This window comes from Nerophis ophidion, linkage group LG03 (genome assembly GCF_033978795.1).
Source record: "Nerophis ophidion isolate RoL-2023_Sa linkage group LG03, RoL_Noph_v1.0, whole genome shotgun sequence".
Classification (NCBI taxonomy): Eukaryota; Metazoa; Chordata; class Actinopteri; order Syngnathiformes; family Syngnathidae; genus Nerophis; species Nerophis ophidion.
Genome location: NC_084613.1, coordinates 2,616,336 through 2,635,323, shown reverse-complemented (window position 1 = coordinate 2,635,323; position 18,988 = coordinate 2,616,336). Strand labels below are relative to the sequence as shown.

The following is an 18,988-nucleotide window of genomic DNA, read 5'->3' as shown; positions in this document are numbered from 1 at the left end:
GCTGACACAGCGAGTCCGAGAACCTGCACTCGTCCACGTCTGAGGACAAATAGGAGCAACATCACTCTCTACTCCAGGGGTCGGGAACATTTTTGGCTGAGAGAGCCAAGAAGACAAATATTTTAAAAAACTTATTTTCCTAAGAGTCATATAATATATTTTTTAACACTGAACACAACTAAACACATCTATTTTTAAGTCAGACCAACATTTCCAGAGTATAATAGGTATCTTATTCTTTGTAATAACATTGTTATTCTGAAGCTAACTGTGGAGGGTGGCGTGGCCTGCGGGCCTGCAGCAAAGCAGGATGTTGCCAGGATCCATCCATCCATCCATTTTCTACCGCTTATTCCCCTTCGGGGTCGCGGGGGGCGCTGGCGCCTATCTCAGCTACAATCGGGCGGAAGGCAGGGTACACCCTGGACAAGTCGCCACCTCATCGCAGGGCCAACACAGATAGACAGACAACATTCACACTCACATTCACACACTAGGGACCATTTAGTGTTGCCAATCAACCTATCCCCAGGTGCATGTCTTTGGAAGTGGGAGGAAGCCGGAGTACCCGGAGGGAACCCACGCAGTCACGGGGAGAACATGCAAACTCCACACAGAAAGATCCCGAGCCTGGATTTGAACCCAGGACTGCAGGAACTTCGTATTGTGAGGCAGACGCACTAACCCCTCTGCCACTAACAATGGAAGACCAAAGTTTTGGATTGCTTGCTAACCTGTACTTGCTGGCGCCGTTTATTGAACAGGGGGTGTCAACCTGCAGTCCAAATGTATCTCTTATGTGTGACTGCCATCTACTGGTCACACTTATCATCACACCATGCACCAAATAAAATTGCTTTGAGGTCGGTAAGCTCAAACAGAATTAATCCGGTTTAGAAATGGCCCACAACAAGACGATAGAGAAAAAGAAGGAGCTTGTTGACAACGGCACAGGCTACAATTGTGGACGCGCACTAATTTACGGGACTTATGCAGATCCCGAGTACACAACAGCAGGTAAAGCTAAATGTGGAGGGGGCGTGGCCTGCGGGCCTGCAGCAAAGCAGGATGTTGCCAGGACCGGCCTCGAAATCAGCGACAGGTGGGTAGATGGCCCACCTGGGCCTTGTTATCTAATCACCGGTCGCTCTGTTATAAGCAGCAGCCAGGAGGAGAGACAGGGTTGGGGCTGGAGCCAGAGGGCGAATGAGGACGAAAGAGAAAAAGACAATTGCTGGAAAGCAACTGAGAAACTAATTGAAAAAAAACAACAATATTTTAACCCTAAAACAGGGACTCATGTCGGTGCTTGGTGGTCTGAAGAACAAGCCCCACACTAACCAATAATAAATAAATTACTTCTTACCATTAACGCAACTTCTTGAACATAAAAATGCATGAGAATGTTTTATATTTTGAATGTTATTTGTAACACTGTGATTACAAGTGGAATTATTCATTACTTATCGTGTTAAGCAATGTCAGCTCAGATTTATCTGAGAGCCAGATGCAGTCATCAAAAGAGCCACATCTGGCTCTAGAACCATAGGTTCCCTACCCCTGCTCTACTCTGTACCTAATGTTCTGACCAGTCTGGAGCGCGGGTGTACCGTATTTCCTTGAATTGCCGCCGGGTATATAGTATGTGCCTGCCTAGAATTACTGCCGGGTCAAACGCGTTTTGCAAAATAATTCGCATATGCCTAGAATTTCCACCGGGTCAAACTCGTCACGTCACGAGTGACACTTCACCTGTCATCATTTTTAAAATGGAGGAGGCTGATTTTTGAAATCGCATAAAGGGAAGAAGATTAAGAGCTATTCAGTAGGATTTAAGGTCCAAGCTATTGAATATGCTAAAAAGAACAGGAAGCAGCTATGTTTTATTAATATACCGTAGCTGCGTGTGTCAAATATGAGTCATTAAATGACTCCCGCCTCCTGGTGGTAGAGGGCGCTAGTGATCCTTCTTGCGACTACTCGGCTGCAGAAGAAGTGACAACAAGCAGCGATCGTTTATTTTTTCCTCTCGCTTGCACTTTTAACATGGAGGATTACATATCTAAAATAAAACAGTTTTCTAAACTGGACTTTCAATCCAAGCAGGAGGTAATAAAGGAAGATCTCCATCGAGACTTTTGAAAACTGAAGAAAGATAAGGAAGACTTCTATGAACAAGTTATCGATGCTTTTGATCAGAAGGAGCTGCGCATGGACTTCATTTATAAGTAAAGGTAAGACCATAATAACGTTTTTTTTATTAAATGTGCTTTTCATGATGGTATCCTTACATCACACTCAAATTTATAAGCGCAGGCCTAAATTTACCGCATGCCTTTGGTAAGTGCCGGAGTGAGAAGAGGTTTTAAATTAATTAGCGTCCCGACGGCAATTCAAGGAAATACGGTAGCTAATAAAAAGGTGTTGTCTGCTTACCGTTACAGGAAGTGCCGTCCCTCGCCAGCTCGAAGCCCGGGTCACAGTTGCACATGAAGGAGCCCAGGTTGTTGTAGCAGGTGTGACTGCATGGACTGTCCTCACACTCGTTCACGTCTGACACCACAAGGCACGCAAGCACTGGTTACTCTCAGGTGTGTGTGTGAGGTGAATTATATTTATATAGCGCTTTTCTCTAGTGACTCAAAGCGCTTTACATAGTGAAAGCCAATATGTAAGTAACATTTAAAGCAGTGTGGGTGGCACTGGGAGCAGGTGGGTAAAGTGTCTTGCCCAAGGACACAACGGCAGTGACTAGGATGGTGGAAGTGGGAATTGAACCTGCAACCCTCAAGTTGCTGGCACGGCCACTCTACACATTAAGTTTGAACTGGCGGTTTTAAATGTGTATTTTGCTACACTAAAGATTGAAAGGGACAAAAAGCTGCCACAACTAAGTCCAAGCCGTTATAAACAAGTCATTTTTTTACATATTTTCTCCAAACGTTCTCTATATTTGGCTGTGATGTTTAAGCTGATGTGTGGGAATGTCGTGACGTCCCTGAACGCACCTTGGCAGCTCCTGTTGTCGGTGTTGAGCGTGAATCCCGGGCTGCACGAGCAGGAATACGAGCCGGGCACGTTGGCACAAAGTTGCTCGCAGTAACCATAGCGACACTCATCAATATCTGCAATGAAAGAAGCAAGGCGTGTACTATTTGTGTCATGCAGCGCCTCACCACTAGAGGACGCCATTCCCCTAAGGTGAGAGAGCATTGACTTGTTCCATTTTTGCAAAAGGTGGACTTACCCTGACACTGACCCCCGATCAGCCAGAAGCCTTCAGTGCAAGAACAGGTGTAGCCCCCCGCCGTGTTTATGCACACCTGGGTGGGGTTGCAGTGGTGGGAGTTGGTCTCGCACTCGTCCACGTCTGAAAAGGCGTCACCAATAGGTGTTGATGGCGATGAAAGTGGGAAGAAATGCACACCTTTATTTACAAACCCCGTTTCCATATGAGTTGGGAAATTGTGTTAGATGTAAATATAAACAGAATACAATGATTTGCAAATCCTTTTCAAGCCATATTCAGTTGAATATGCTACAAAGACAACATATTTGATGTTCAAACTCATAATACGAAGGTCCTGCAGTCCTGGGTTCGAATCCAGGCTCGGGATCTTTCTGTGTGGAGTTTGCATGTTCTCCCCGTGACTGCGTGGGTTCCCTCCGGGTACTCCGGCTTCCTCCCACCTCCAAAGACATGCACCTGGGGATAGGCCCCTCCCACCCCAAAAAAAATGCACCTGGGGATAGGCCCCTCCCACCTCCAAAGACATGCACCTGGGGATAGGCCCCTCCCACCTCCAAAGACATGCACCTGGGGATAGGCCCCTCTCACCTCCAAAGACATGCACCTGGGGATAGGCCCCTCCCACCTCCAAAGACATGCACCTGGGGATAGGCCCCTCCCACCTCCAAAGACATGCACCTGGGGATAGGTTGATTGGCAACACTAAATGGTCCCTAGTGTGTGAATGTTGTCTGTCTATCTGTGTTGGCCCTGCGATGAGGTGGCGAATTATCCAGGGTGTACCCCGCCTTCCGCCCGATTGTAGCTAAGATAGGCGCCAGCGCCCCCCGCGACCACGAAAGGGAATAAGCGGTAGAAAATAGATGGATGGAACTCATAAACGGTTTAGCTCGCTTGGTAGAGCGGCCGTGCCAGCAACTTGAGGGTTCCAGGTTCGATTCCCGCATCCGCCATCCTAGTCACTGTCGTTGTGTCTTTGAGCAAGACACTTTACCCACCTGCTCCCAGTGCCACCCACACTGGTTTGAATGTAACTTAGATATTGGGTTTCACTATGTAAAGCGCTTTGAGTCACTAGAGAAAAAGCGCTATATAAATATAATTCACTTCACTAATTCACTTCAGTTCTTTTTGCAAATAATAATTAACTTAAAATTAAATGGCTGCAACACATAAAAACTTTGTAAAAAAAAAGAGTGCGGGTACTTTCCTGGCCCGCCTGCAGTCCAGACCTGTCTCCCATGGAAAATGTGTGAAGCGTAAAATAGGACAGCGGAGACCCCGGACTGTTGAAGGACTGAAGCTCTACATAAAACAAGAATGGGAAAGAATTCCACTTTCAAAGCTTCAACAATTAGTTTCCTCAGTTCCCAAACGTTTATGGAGTGTTGTTAAAAGAAAAGGTGATGTAACACAGTGGTGAACATGCCCTTTCCCAACTACTTTGGCACGTGTTGCAGCCATGAAATTCTAAGTTAATTATTATTTGCAAAAAAAAAAAAAGTTTATGAGTTTGAACATCAAATATGTTGTCTTTGTAGTGAAGTGAATTATATTTATATAGCGCTTTTCTCAAGTGACTCAAAGCGCTTTACATAGTGACACCCAATATCTAAGTTACATTTAAAGCAGTGTGGGTGGCACTGGGAGCAGGTGGGTAAAGTGTCTTGCCCAAGGACACAACGGCAGTGACTAGGATGGCACAAGCGGGAATCGAACCTGCAACCCTCAAGTTGCTGGCACGGCCACTCTACCAACCGAGCTAAGCCGCCCGTAGCATATTCAACTGAATATGGGTTGAAAAGGATTTGCAAATCATTGTATTCTGTTTATATTTACATCTAACACCATTTCCCAACTCATATGGAAACGGGGTTTGTATTTATTTATATATACATATATATATATATGTATGTGTGAATGTACACACACACACACACACACACACACACACACACACACACACACACACGAAAACAAGTTTGACACAGGTTTAAGGCATTAAAAGTTAGTGTTGGGTATGACGTGCACGATTCCAATCTACAGAATTAAGACCCACTACTTGTACATACTTTTAATGAGTACTACTTCAAATAAGTGAAAGTGTGGAGTGTTGTTGTGCAGCAAGTAGCGGGAGAGTACACGGCTGGATTGTTCCTTTCACTGCTTCCTTGATAAAGGTTGTCTGTGTCCTGAGACTAAACACTTTGCTTCCTTTCAAGTTTCCTCGAAGAAGTGGAGCAGAAATCTCCCAGCTGGCGTCCTGCAACCTCTCTTCCTCCCTGCTTGTGGCGTTCACCCCCCCGGCCTTTGTTTCCACATTCCTGCTCTGCGCTATCAGCTGCCATTTGTTTTTGCTCCGCATTAAAGATCTCTCCGATTACATGGCAAATTCCTCCTAATAAGCAGCGAGCACACTTCCTTATGAGGGAAGCACATCAAATATTCCGAGGGGAGACGAGGGCGGTGGTAGTCTTTGTTTGCTCAGGCGACTTTGAGGCACGATAAGGTCCTGGTGGGACTGCTTTGTGGGTCTGATTGCTACTTACTGTACACCATGTCATGTGAAGTGATGCTTGAAGTCCACCACTCCAAAAACTGGTTCCACAGTACTATTATTATTATTAGGGTCCTTGGCCCATGCCAAAGGACTCCACAGGAGTCCTTTGCCATGGTCCAAGGACCCTATTGAAACTGCTTTGTTTTATTATTATTCCGCACCTACGCGCTTTAATTTGACCCCCTTAACATGCTTCAAAACTCACCAAATTTGACACACACGTCGGTATAGCAAACCTTCCCAACTTATTAAGCAACCAATCCCCCAAATGAAAATTGCGCTCTAGCGCTCCCTAGGAAAAAATGACAGACAAAACTGCATGTAACTTCTGTTAGGAATGTCATAGCGACATGAAACAAAAACTCCTATGTAGGTCTGACTTGGACCCAAATTTCATACACTCACTTCTTTCAGCAAAAATCTACAGGAAGTTGGCAAAAACCCCTTCAAAATAAAATTTTCGCAAAAAATGCAATTTTTGCCTCTTTGCGCTGTAATTTGACCCCTTTAAAATGCTTCAAAAGTCACCAAACGTGGCGCACACATAAGGACTGGCGAATATTGCGATCTAATGAAAAAACCAAACCCCAAAACTCAAAATTGCGCTCTAGCGCTATTTTTGAATAAAACACTGAAAAAACTGCTCCTAGGAAGAAAACACAGACAGAATTGCTTGTAACTTCCGGTAAGACTGTCAGAGAGACATGAAAAAAAAACTTCTATGTAGGTCTCACTTAGACCTACATTTTTAAATTGACATATTTCAGGAAAATTCAACAGGAAGTTAAAAAAATACCCCTTCAAAATAAAAGTTTTGTAAACACGCGTCACCTTTTTTCAAACGTTGTCTCCTCTGAGCATGTTTGTCGTTTCGGCTTCAAACTCGCACAGGAGAGGGATTGAACTCTTCTGATAAAAACATATTCACAGATTTTTGATTACTGCTCCGGTTTTGATTTTACGCGCCTTCAAAGAACCCCTGCGCAAAGTTTCCTAAAAAATGTCATTTTTGCCTCTTTGAGCTGTTATTTGACCCCCTTAAAATGCTTCAAAGTGCAAGTTATAGCTCTACTATGCAAAGCGAAAGCCATTTATCAACAACATCCAGAAACGCCGATCTGTAATTTGACCCCCTTAACATGCTTCAAAACTCACCAAATTTTACACACACATCAGGACTGGTGAAAATTGCCATCTAATAAAAAAACAAACCCTAAAAATCTAAATTGCGCTCTAACGCCCCCTAGGAAAAAACCCAGGCAAAACTGCTTGTAACTTCTGTTAGGAATGTCGTACAGACATGAAACAAAAACATCTATGTAGGTCTGACTAAGACCAGAGCTTGAGTCGCGGCGGCGGCAGCCAAAGGCGGACCCGACCAACGCTGCTTGCAGCTTTAATTATTATTATTATTACAACAACTATTACTGCTGTCAAATGGGCTAGCTATAAGGTGCAGAGTCATTGTGTTTTTATAATGTTTTTCTAATGTATTAAATGTGTTTAGAATGTATTACTGTCTTTATTTTGTGTTTAAAATGTACATTAATTAGTGTGTGTATGATGTATTTAAAATGCATTTTTATGATGTATTACAGTGTGTTTAAAACGTGTCTTTATATTGTGTACAAGGTATATTTTTATAATGTATTAAAGTGTGTTTATAATGTATTACCGTATTTCCTTGAATTGCCGCCGAGTATATAGTATGCGCCTGCCTAGAATTACTGCCAGGTCCATCTCGTTTTGCAAAATAATTAGCATATGCCGAGAATTTCCGCCGGGTCAAACTCGTCACGTCACGAGTGACACTTCACCTGTCATCATTTTCAAAATGGAGGAGGCTGATTTCAATCATTTGAAATCGCATAAAGGGAAGAAGATTAAGAGCTATTCAGTAGGATTTAAGGTCCAAGCTATTGAATATGCTAAAAAGAACAGTAAGCAGCTATGTTTTATTAATATACCGTAGCTGCGTGTGTCAAGTATGAGTCATTAAATGACTCCCGCCTCCTGGTGGTAGAGGGCGCTAGTGATCCTTCTTGCGACTACTCGGCTGCAGAAGAAGTGACAACAAGCAGCAAGAGTGAGCAGCGATTCCTTAGTTTTTCCTCTCGCTTGCACTTTTAACATGGAGGATTACATATCTAAAATGAAACGGTTTTCTAAACTGGACTTTCAATGGAAGCAGGAGGTAATAAAGGAAGATCTCCATCGAGACAGAGAGACTTTTAAAACTGAAGAAAGATAAGGAAGACTTCTATAAACAAGTTATCGATGCTTTTGATCAGAAGGAGCTGCACATGGACTTCATTTATAAGTAAAGGTAAGACCATAATAACGTTTTTTTTTATTAAATGTGCTTTTCATGATGGTATCCTTACATCACACTCAAGTTTATAAGCGCAGGCCTAAATTTACCGCATGCCTTTAGTAAACGCCGGAGTGAAAAGAGGTTTTAAATTAATTAGCGCCCCGGCGGCAATTCAAGGAAATATGGTAAGCGTCTTTTTAACACAAATGTTCAAAATGTATTAGTATAATGTATTACAGTGTAATTAGAATGTAGTATAATTATTTAATTCTTCATATATATATTTAATTATTATAGGTAAATATATATATATATATATATATATATATATATATATATATATATACAGATTTAATTATTATAGGTAAATTGAGCAAATTTGCTATTTTTGGCAATTTATTGAAGTGTGTATCAAACTGGTAGCCCTTGGCATTGATCAGTACCCAAGAAGTAGCTCTTGGTTTCAAAAAGTTTTGTGACCCCTGATCTACAAAGAACTAAATAATTGCTATGGCGACATCTAGTGGACAAATTTAGAACGGCAGTTTCTTTAATTCAAAAAATTCTGGGTATTTTTTATACATAACGCATCCCGAGGGCCGGATAATACCTGTTTACGGGCCTGATCCGGCCCTCGGGCCGTATGTTTGACACCCGTGTGTTAACTTGTCTTCATAATGAATTATGGGTGTGTAATGTGTCTTTATAATTAATAATGAGTTTATAACATGTATGTATAATGTAATGTGTTTATAATGTGTCTCTATGATGTATGATTATGATCCCCATTATAATGTGTCTTTATAATGAATTATGAGTGTACAATGTTTGTTTATGATGGTGTCACTTGCTTCCATGTGGCAAAAGTGAGCTTTACACTCAAAGGAGCGTCTGTTCAATGTTTTTCTTTCTGACCGTGTGATGCTTTGGAGTAAATCGAAAGGCACGGGTGGAAACAGGAAGTGTGTAACATGCTGCAAGGCCTCTCACGGTTTACTTGCTGAGCTTCAACATGGCGTGTAAATTGCCTGCATTGTTTGACACACTGGTCCCACTGAAGACAAAGCCATGTTTGTTCTGCGTCCAGACAGGAAGTCAGTCTGTAGACCCTGGCCTGGTCATTACATCATAACAGCAATGGCATTAGCCCCCCCCCCCTCACCCACACACAGGCAGGCCTGTTCTCCCCCACCTGGGAACTAATATAAAACATGAGCTCACGTTCGGCAAAAGGGTGGATCTACGAGTGTTTGGACACCCACTTCATTAGGTACACCTGGATAGCCCAACAATTTTCAGTCAAAATGTCTGCCTTTACAATATAAATACAGTTATTTTACGACACGTTTATTTTTGTCGTCGTACTGTGCTACATAAGAGACCTTTCTAATATTTTGACTCTCCTATACAGTAGTTAAATAATCCGCTGCAGCCAATGACGTAACGTTCAAGTGCGGATTAGACATCTGGGAGTCTTTGACTTTCTCTTGAAACATTACACAAGTGGGCATAAATATGTCTTCTGCAGGGCTGGCTTCATGGTTGATGTTTGAGTACCCAGACCTGAAACTGGCAGAGTGTTTCTCAAACTGTGGTACACGGGCTCCATTAGCGGCACGCCAAAGAATCACTAAAGTGCTTTATTTTCCTATATTCAAACACAGTGTTATTCTTCAAACTGTGTGTAATTTTACAGTGGGCAAAAACATTAAATATACTTGTTATATAAAACCTCTGCCTTGTTTTTAATTAATACTTAGGTCTACCACGCTACTGTATTTTAAAGGCCTACTGAAATGAGATGTTCTTATTTAAACGGGGATAGCAGCTCCATTCTATGTGTCATACTTCATCATTTCCCCATATTTTTGCTGAAAGGATTTAGTAGAGAACATCCACGATAAAGTTGGCAACTTTTGATCGCTAATAAAAAAGCCTTGCCTGTACCGGAAGTAGCAGACGATGTGCGCGTGACGTCACGGGTTGTAGAGCTCCTCACATCTGAACATTGTTTACAATCATGGCCACCAGCAGCGAGAGCGATTCGGACCGAGAAAGCGACGATTTCCCCATTAATTTGAGCGAGGATGAAAGATTTGTGGATGAGGAAAGTGAGAGTGAAGGACTAGAAGAAAAAAAAGACTATACTATATTGGGGACGGCGTGGCGTAGTTGGGAGAGTGGCCGTGCCAGCAACCTGAGGGTTCCTGGTTCAATCCCCACCTTCTACCAACCTCGTCACGTCTGTTGTGTCCTTGAGCAAAACACTTCACCCTTGCTCCTGATGGTTCGTGGTTAGGGCCTTGCATGGCAGCTCCCGCCATCAGTGTGTGAATGTATGGGTGAATGTGGAAATAGTGTCAAAGTGCTTTGAGTACCTTGAAGGTAGAAAAGCGCTACACAAGTATAACCCATTTACCATTTATACAGGATAGTAGGATAATTCCTGAAAATCCCTTATCTGCTTATAGTGTTACTAGTGTTTTAGTGAGATTATATGGTCGTACCTGTACAACCTGAAGGTCGGCCCCGCACCTTTCTTCAGCACCAGTCGACGGGTGGTGGCGATGCCCATCTCTGCCCTTCACAAGGGACCCTCTTCAAAACACGATCTTTCAAAATGATGGCTGCATAATACACTGTACTTTGTGTGTGTGGTCCAATCCAACCGTGTTCGCTTGACCGCTCTGTTCCATAGTAAAGCTTCACCGTCATCTTTCGGGAATGTAAACAATGAAACACCGGCTGTGTTTGTGTTGCTAAAGGCGGCCGCAATACACCACTTCCCAGCTACAGCTTTCTTCTTTGATGTCTCCATTATTCATTGAACAAATTGCAAAAGATTCAGCAACACAGATGTCCAAAATACTGTGGAATTATAAATAAATAAATGGGTTGTACTTGTATAGCGCTTTTCTACCTTCAAGGTACTCAAAGCGCTTTGACACTATTTCCACATTTACCCATTCACACACACATTCACACACTGATGGAGGGAGCTGCCATGCAAGGCGCTAACCAGCACCCATCAGGAGCAAGGGTGAAGTGTCTTGCTCAGGACACAACGGACGTGACGAGGTTGGTACTAGGTGGGATTTGAACCAGGGACCCTCGGGATGCGCACGGCCACTCTTCCACTGCGCCACGCCGTCCATTATGCGATGAAAAGAGACGACTTATAGCTGTGAACGGTGCTGGAACAAAATGTCCTCTACATTGCGTGACGTCACACGCACGCCTCATCATACCGCGACATTTTAGCATGATACTTCCGTGTGTAATTTAAAATTGCAATTTAGTAAACTAAAGCGGCCGTATTGGCATGTGTTGCAATGTTAATATTTCATCATTGATATATAAACCATCAAACTGCTAGTAGTGGCTTTCAGTAGGCCTTTAATGTTGCTCGTTAAGGTGGTACTTGAAGAGCCAAGTCTCTGAGGTGGCACTTGGTGAAAAAAGTTTGAGAACCACTGATTGAATAGAATTTTGTCGTAAATGTACTCTTTCACTTGCCATAGTTATAACAGCTGATTGGAGAGAGGCTAGTAATGTGTTGCACTCGCACACAAGAAGGACTAAAAGTCCACTCACCTGTGCAGGTACCGTCGTCCGCCAGCGTGTATCCCAGGATGCACGGCAACCGGGTAGCTCACCTGGGGGTAGCTAGGCTCCGCCGACCTCTCAGGGGCGACGGGCTGAAAGCTCTCGCTCTGTCCCGCCGACGTGCCCCCCATAAGCGGTCTCGGGACAGCTGCGGGGGCTCGGGCCTCAAGGGCCGGCTATAGAGACCCCGGGGGAGGCACAGGTAGCCCCCGTTCTGGTTGACGCAGCGCATGTCACCCCTGCAGGCGTCGGGCATGGTGCGGCACTCGTCCACATCTGGGAGGGGCGAGAGCAAAAGGTGTGCTGAGCACGCTTTTAGCGGATTTAAATCGTACGGCGGAGGCGCTTACCGATGCATTGTCTCGACCTGCGCTCGAACGTGAAGCCTTCGGAGCACGTCTGCTGGAACATCAGCACAACAATTCTCATTGGAGGAGGAACTTTAACTTGGACTGTTTAATAACTGGAAGATCAAGAACTGCTTTTGGAAGTCAGCGACATATTCCTGCATGCCAATAATACCAGAAATATTTACAGTACAGGCCGAAAGTTTGGACACACTTTCTCATTCAATGTGTTTCCTTTATTTTCATGACTATTTATATTGTAGATTGTCATATCAAAACTATGAATGGACAGAAGAGGACTTATGTACTTAACGAAAAAATAGGAAATAACTGAAAACATGTTTTGTATTCTATCCATCCATCCATCCATCCATTTTCTACCTGATATTCCCTTTGGGATCGCTGGTGCCTCTCTGCTACAATCGGGCGGAAGGCTATTACTCCCTGGACAAGTCGCTACCTCATCACAAGGCCAACACACATAGACAACATTCAAACACTAGGGACTATTTAGTGGTGCCAATCAACCTATCCCCAGGTGCATTGTCTCTGTTTTATATTCTAGTTTTCTTCAAAATAGCCACCCTTTGCTCTGACTACTGCTTTGCACACTCCTGGCATTCTCTCTATTAACTTCAAGGGGTAGTCCACCTGAAAGGGTATTCACTTCACAAGTGTCATAGTTGTGATGCCTTTAGTGACAATCTACAATGTAAATAGTAGGGATGTCCGATAAATGCTCTAAAATGTGATATCGGAAATTATCGGTTTTCAAAATTATCGGTATCGGTTTTAAAAGTAAAATTGTGTACACGGACGTACGGGGAGGTACAGAGTGCCAATCAACTTGAAAGGTAATGCCTTTGCGTGTCTGCCTATTCACATACTATTGCAAGGCATACTTGGTCAACAGCCATACAGGTCACACAGAGGGTGGCAGAAAGAAAGAAAGAACAAAAGAAAGAAAGAAAGAAAGACGGGAAAGAAACCTCATAAACATCTTTTTAGATGTTTATGAGGGCTTTCGTTTAGTTTTTCCGACATAAATCCCATTTCCTTTTGGCACTTTCTTAAAGTTCAGTCACAGACAGGGACTCCAGTTTTTGTTCATTTGTTATTGCTGTGCATTTTCTTGTCTTAGGGCATGGCTGTCAAACTCTGGCCCACGGGCCAAATTTGGCCCGCCGTTTAATTTCATTTGGCCCTTGAGGCAATATCAAACTAACATTAGAGCTGGCCTGCCGGTAACACCACATTTACCGCTAATACTCATACTTGCCAACCCTCCCGATTTTTCCGGGAGACTCCCGAAGTTTAGTGCCCTTCCCGAAAATCTCCCTGGGCAACCATTCTCCGGATTTCCACCCGGACAACAATATTGGGAGCGTGCCTTAAAGGCACTGCCTTTAGTGTCCTCTTTTTCCTCCATATAAACAGTGTGCTGGCCAGGTCACATAATATATGTGGCTTTCACACACACATACTTGGGTCAAAATCCATACAGGTCACACTGAGGGTGGCCGTATAAAGACCTTTAACACTGTTCCAAATATGCGCCACACTGTGAACCCACACCAAACAAGAATGACAAAACACATTTCGGGAGAAACACCCGCACCGTAACACAACATAAACACAACAGAACAAATACCCAGAAACCCTTGCAGCACTAACTCTACCGGAACGCTACAATATACACTCCTCGCTACCACCAAACCCCGCCCACCTCATTTTTATTTTATTTTCAAATTTATTAGCCAGTGGAAAAAGTTAATGTTGATATTTACCTCAGAAAAGAGGCATTAATTTTTTTATTTCAATTTTATTTAATATACACTGATGTTTTTTGAAAGTTGATTTTGCACTATTATGTTATAAAGCTCTGCCTGTTCCATGGGAGGAAGCCGGAGTACCCGGAGGGAACCCACGCAGTCACGGGAGGAGAACATGCAAACCTCCACTCAAAGATCCCGAACCCAGGATTGAACGCAGGACCTACTCAGGACCTTCGTATTGTGAGGCAGATGCACTAACCCCTATTCCACCATGTTCAATATTCATTGCAAAACTTGTTTGGGTTTCTATTAAAAGGTTAATTTGTTCAACCTTGGCCCGCGGCTTTGTTCAGTTTTACATTTTGGCCCACTCTGTATTTGGGTTTGACACCCCTGTCTTAGGGCTTGGATGTTTTCCCTGGACTACCAGTTGTTGGTCTTTTACAACCTTCTCACCAGGGAGAGCTCCACAAACCACATCAAACCCAGATTCCCATCTAACAAAGGTCTTAACTCGTTCTCCTTGTATTCCACATCAGTATGGAACACACTCCCAACAGGTGTATAAGAAAGTGCATCTCTATCCTCCTTCAAAACCACACTCAAAGAAAACCTCCAGGAAACTACAAGCCTCCCCCCCACCACATCACACCTCCCCAGAATGTAAATAATCAAATGTACCGTATTTTCCGCACTATAAGGCGCACCTAAAAACCTCACATTTTCTCAAAAGCTGAGAGTGCGCCTTATAGTCCGCTGGGCCTTATATGTGGACCAATATTGAGCCACAACAGGTCTCACAACTACGGTAAGCAGCCACCAACTTTATTTTCCCCCCGTAGAAGAAGTGTGTTGTGTTGTGTGACTTTATGGTTTGAGCAATGTTGAGTTATTGATATCTTATTGCTTTGCACTATTTTGAGTGTTACTAGATTGTGATTGCACTAACGTTTGATTTACCGTAACAGTATCAGACTGTTTTTTACGTGTTTATTGAATCGGGGAAAATAATAAACAGCTGTCTATTCATTTTGGGAAGTGAACGGAGTTATCAGAACGCTGCTTTGTAATCTATTAATATAATAAAGTTTGACTGACCCTATCTGACTGTTTTGTTGACATTGCCTTTAGCGCAGCTCCATCTAAAGCAGGGGTCGGGAACCTTTTCGGCTGAGAGAGCCAAAAAGTCAAATATTTTAAAATATATTTCCGTAAGAGCCATATAATATTTTTTTAACACTGAACACAACTAAACACATGCATTTTTAAGTAGGACCAACATTTCTAGAGTATAATAGGACTCTTATTCTTTGTAATAACATTGTTATTCTGAAGCTAACTTTGGAGGGGGCGTGGCCTGCGGGCCTGCAGCGACAGGTGCGTAAACGGCCCACCTGGGCCTTGTTACCTAATCACCTGTTGCTCTGTTATAAGCAGCAGCCAGGAGGAGAGACTGGGTTGGGGCTGGAAATTACAATTGCTGGAAAGCAACTGAGAGACTTATTGAAAAATAAAACAATATTGTAACCCTGAAACAGGCTCTCATGTCGGTGCTTGGTGGTCTGAAGAACCCCCAGGAGGGCAACCCCCACACTAACCAATAATAAATAAATAACTTCTTACCATTAACGCAACTTCTTGAACAGGTGTGGTAGAAAACGGATGATGGATTAAAAATGCATGAGAATGTTTTATATTTTGAACATTATTTTTAACACTGTGATTACAAGTGGAATTATTCATTACTTATCGTGTTAAGCAATGTCAGCTCGGATTTATCCGAGAGCCAGATGAAGTCATCAAAAGAGCCACATCTGGCTCTAGAGCCATAGGTTCCCTACCCATGATCTAAAGGATGCATAACGTAACCCCAGCCTCTACTGTAGCATCTATTCTCTGCGCCTTATAATGCGGTGCGCTTTATATATGAACAAAGTTTTAAAATAGGCCATTCATTGAAGGTGCGCCTTATAATCCGGTGCGCCTTATAGTGCGTAAAATACGGTATATACTTGTTCTTTTGCTTTCTGAGCTCACTAAGTTCACTGCCAGCTGTACATGTCTTACCAAGTCAGACCTACATTGCTACAATGTCCATTTCTCAGGTGATAAACATGCATGACTGAAATATGCTGATAGTGACCTAACCTACTTAACTTACAAATAAATGCCCAGTTGACATCCAATGCAGCCAGTTACCCTGGAAGGAGGGTCCCTACATCTTCAATTCCTTCTCAAGCTTTCAAATTCTTCCCCATAAGGAAGTTTCTCTTTGCCTGATTGTGGGTTTAGATCAGGAGATGTTGTTATGTGTTTGTGGAAGCCCTTTGAGACACTTGTGATTAAGGGCCTTATTGCAAAAATGGGATAGATTGATGAATGATTATGTTTTTTTAAGGCCAGAAAGTTTCTGTTTGAAATGAATATAGTTTGGTGTTATGTCTGTTATCTGCTTTTAAACAACTGAATGAACATCCTGCAAGACTGCTGATGCTATCATTTTTCTAGGGTTTTTATAATACGCAGTAAAACAATGCTACAATCCCTTATTGTTCATCTACAAACCCGTTTCCATATGAGTTGGGAAATTGTGTTAGATGTAAATATAAACAGAATACAATGATTTGCAAATCCTTTTCAAGCCATATTCAGTTGAATATGCTACAAAGACAACATATTTGATGTTCAAACTCATAAACTTTATTTTTATTTGCAAATAATAATTAACTTAGAATTTCATGGCTGCAACATGTGCCAAAGTAGTTGGGAAAGGGCATGTTCACCACTGTGTTACATCACCTTTTCTTTTAACAACACTCAATAAACGTTTGGGAACTGAGGAAACTAATTGTTGAAGCTTTGAAAGTGGAATTCTTTCTCATTCTTGTTTTATGTAGAGCTTCAGTCCTTCAACAGTCCGGGGTCTCCGCTGTCGTATTTATGCTTCATAATGCGCCACACATTTTCCATGGGAGACAGGTCTGGACTGCAGGCGGGCCAGGAAAGAACCCGCACTCTTTTACTACAAAACCACACTGTTGTAACACGTGGCTTGGCATTGTCTTGCTGAAATAAGCAGGGGCGTCCATGATAACGTTGCTTGGATGACAACATATGTTGCTCCAAAACCTGTATGTACCTTTCAGCATTAATGGTGCCTTCACAGATGTGTAAGTTACCCATGCCTTGGGCACTAATGCACCCCCATACCATCACACATGCTGGCTTTTCAACTTTGCACCTATAACAATCTGGATGGTTATTTTCCTCTTTGTTCCGGAGGACACCACGTTCACAGTTTCCAAATATAATTTGAAATGTGGACTCGTCAGACCACAGAACACTTTTCCACTTTGCATCAGTCCATCTTAGATGAGCTCGGGCCCAGCCAAGCCAGCGGCGTTTCTGGATGTTGTTGATAAATGGGTTTTGCTTTGTATAACAGAGTTTTAACTTGCTATAACTTGTAGCGACCAACTGTAGTTACTGACAGTGGTTCCTGAGCCCAGGTGGTGATATTCTTGACACAATGATGTCAGTTTTTGACGCAGTACCGCCTGAGGGTTCAAAGGGCCGTAATATCATCGCTTACGTGCAGTGATTTCTCCAGATTGTGAACCTGATTTTACGGACCGTAGATGATAGTTACTGACAGTGGTTTTATGAAGTGTTCCTGAGCCCATGTGGTGATATCCTTTACACACTGATGTCGGTTTTTAATGCAGTACCGCCTGAGGGATCATCGCTTACGTGCAGTGATTTCTGCAGATTCTCCAAACTTTTTGATGATTTTACTGAGTGTAGATGGTGAAATCCCTAAATTCCTTGCAATAGCTCCTTGAGGAATGTTGTTCTAAAACTGTTTGACAATTTGCTTACAAAGTGGTGACCCTCACTCCATCCTTGTTTGTGAATGACTTAACATTTCATGGAAGCTGCTTTTATACCCAATCATGGCACCCACCTGTTCCCAATTAGCCTGCACACCTGTGGGATGTTCCAAATAAGTGTTTGATGAGCATTCCTCAACTTTATCAGTATTTATTGCCACCTTTCCCAACTTCTTTGTCACGTGTTGCTGGCATCAAATTCTAAAGTTAATGATTATTTGCAAAAAAATATATATGTTTATGAGTTTGAACATGAAATATGTTGTCTTTGTAGCATATTCAACTGAATATGGCTTGAAAAGGATTTGCAAATCATTGTATTCTGTTTATATTTACATCTAACACAATTTCCCAACTCATATGGAAACAGGGTCCGTAATTATATCACATTAAAATAGATGAGTCAATGCCTGCATTCGATTTCTTTTGCTGCTTTTTCAGATATTTACATTGCTTTCTATGAATTGGTCTTCATAATAGTTGTATTCTATGTGTAAAAAAAACCATCTGTGCAGTAAGTGCTGGTTCTGGAACGCTCCAAATGAATGAAAACATACACACTATAAAGTACAGTCCAATAGTAAAACCAGTAGCTTTTGCGTTTTATTGCTAAGTTTGAGTCAAAAATAGTTCATGTAAATAAAGTAGTTGGAATAGTGAGGAGAAAATATGGGAATAAAGTGCCTACCTGTCCATGTGCCAACTGGATATGCAACAAAATAAATAGCAGAGCTGCCAACATCCTGCAAGCAGAAAATGTGCAGTGAACAACTTCTACTAAACTAGGATACAGTTGATGTACTAACCTTGCAGAGGAAGACAGCTTGCAGGAACTTTTGCCACAAAACATGTCTCAGCTTTTCCTTCAACGACCCTTCAAATGTTGACTCAAGTCCTGTGGTCGACCCCCCCTCAGCTAAGACCACCACACCAGGATGTCAGTCCCTGGTCCAGGTCGCTAAAAGGAAGGACCGCTTTCAAAGTGGAACAGGACGGGATGGTGTGGCCTCTAAAAGATGATTTAGCTGACGCCCCCTCACACGTTCAGCCCCCCCTTGCACAGCTGGATCCCATCAGACAGAAAAAGAGACGCCCCCCTCCCTTCTCGTGCAAGATCCAAGTGCAGCCAAAGCACAGCTTGGAGGAGAAAAATCTGCAACATTTGTGCACAAAACGCTAAAAGATTACATTTGTGCCACTAAAAAAAGAGTTCCTGCAGTGTGCCGTCGACGCGTGGAAGAAGTGT

General features: G+C 42.8%; 1 protein-coding gene across 1 annotated transcript in view; it reads right to left on the bottom strand.

Moving 5' to 3' along the window:
* Positions 1-18,755, bottom strand: part of fbln5 (fibulin 5) — a 22,334-nt gene extending 3,579 nt beyond the window's left edge. The window contains 10 exon segments of the mRNA XM_061893920.1: positions 1-39; positions 2,437-2,553; positions 3,009-3,125; positions 3,248-3,370; positions 11,719-11,764; positions 11,766-11,866; positions 11,869-12,006; positions 12,081-12,132; positions 18,431-18,485; positions 18,549-18,755. The exon segment at positions 1-39 is cut by the window's left edge and continues 84 nt beyond it. Of these exon segments, the coding sequence (XP_061749904.1) occupies positions 1-39; positions 2,437-2,553; positions 3,009-3,125; positions 3,248-3,370; positions 11,719-11,764; positions 11,766-11,866; positions 11,869-12,006; positions 12,081-12,132; positions 18,431-18,485; positions 18,549-18,592 (832 nt within the window). The 5' untranslated portion in view covers positions 18,593-18,755.
* Between the last annotated feature and the right edge of the window lie 233 nt (positions 18,756-18,988).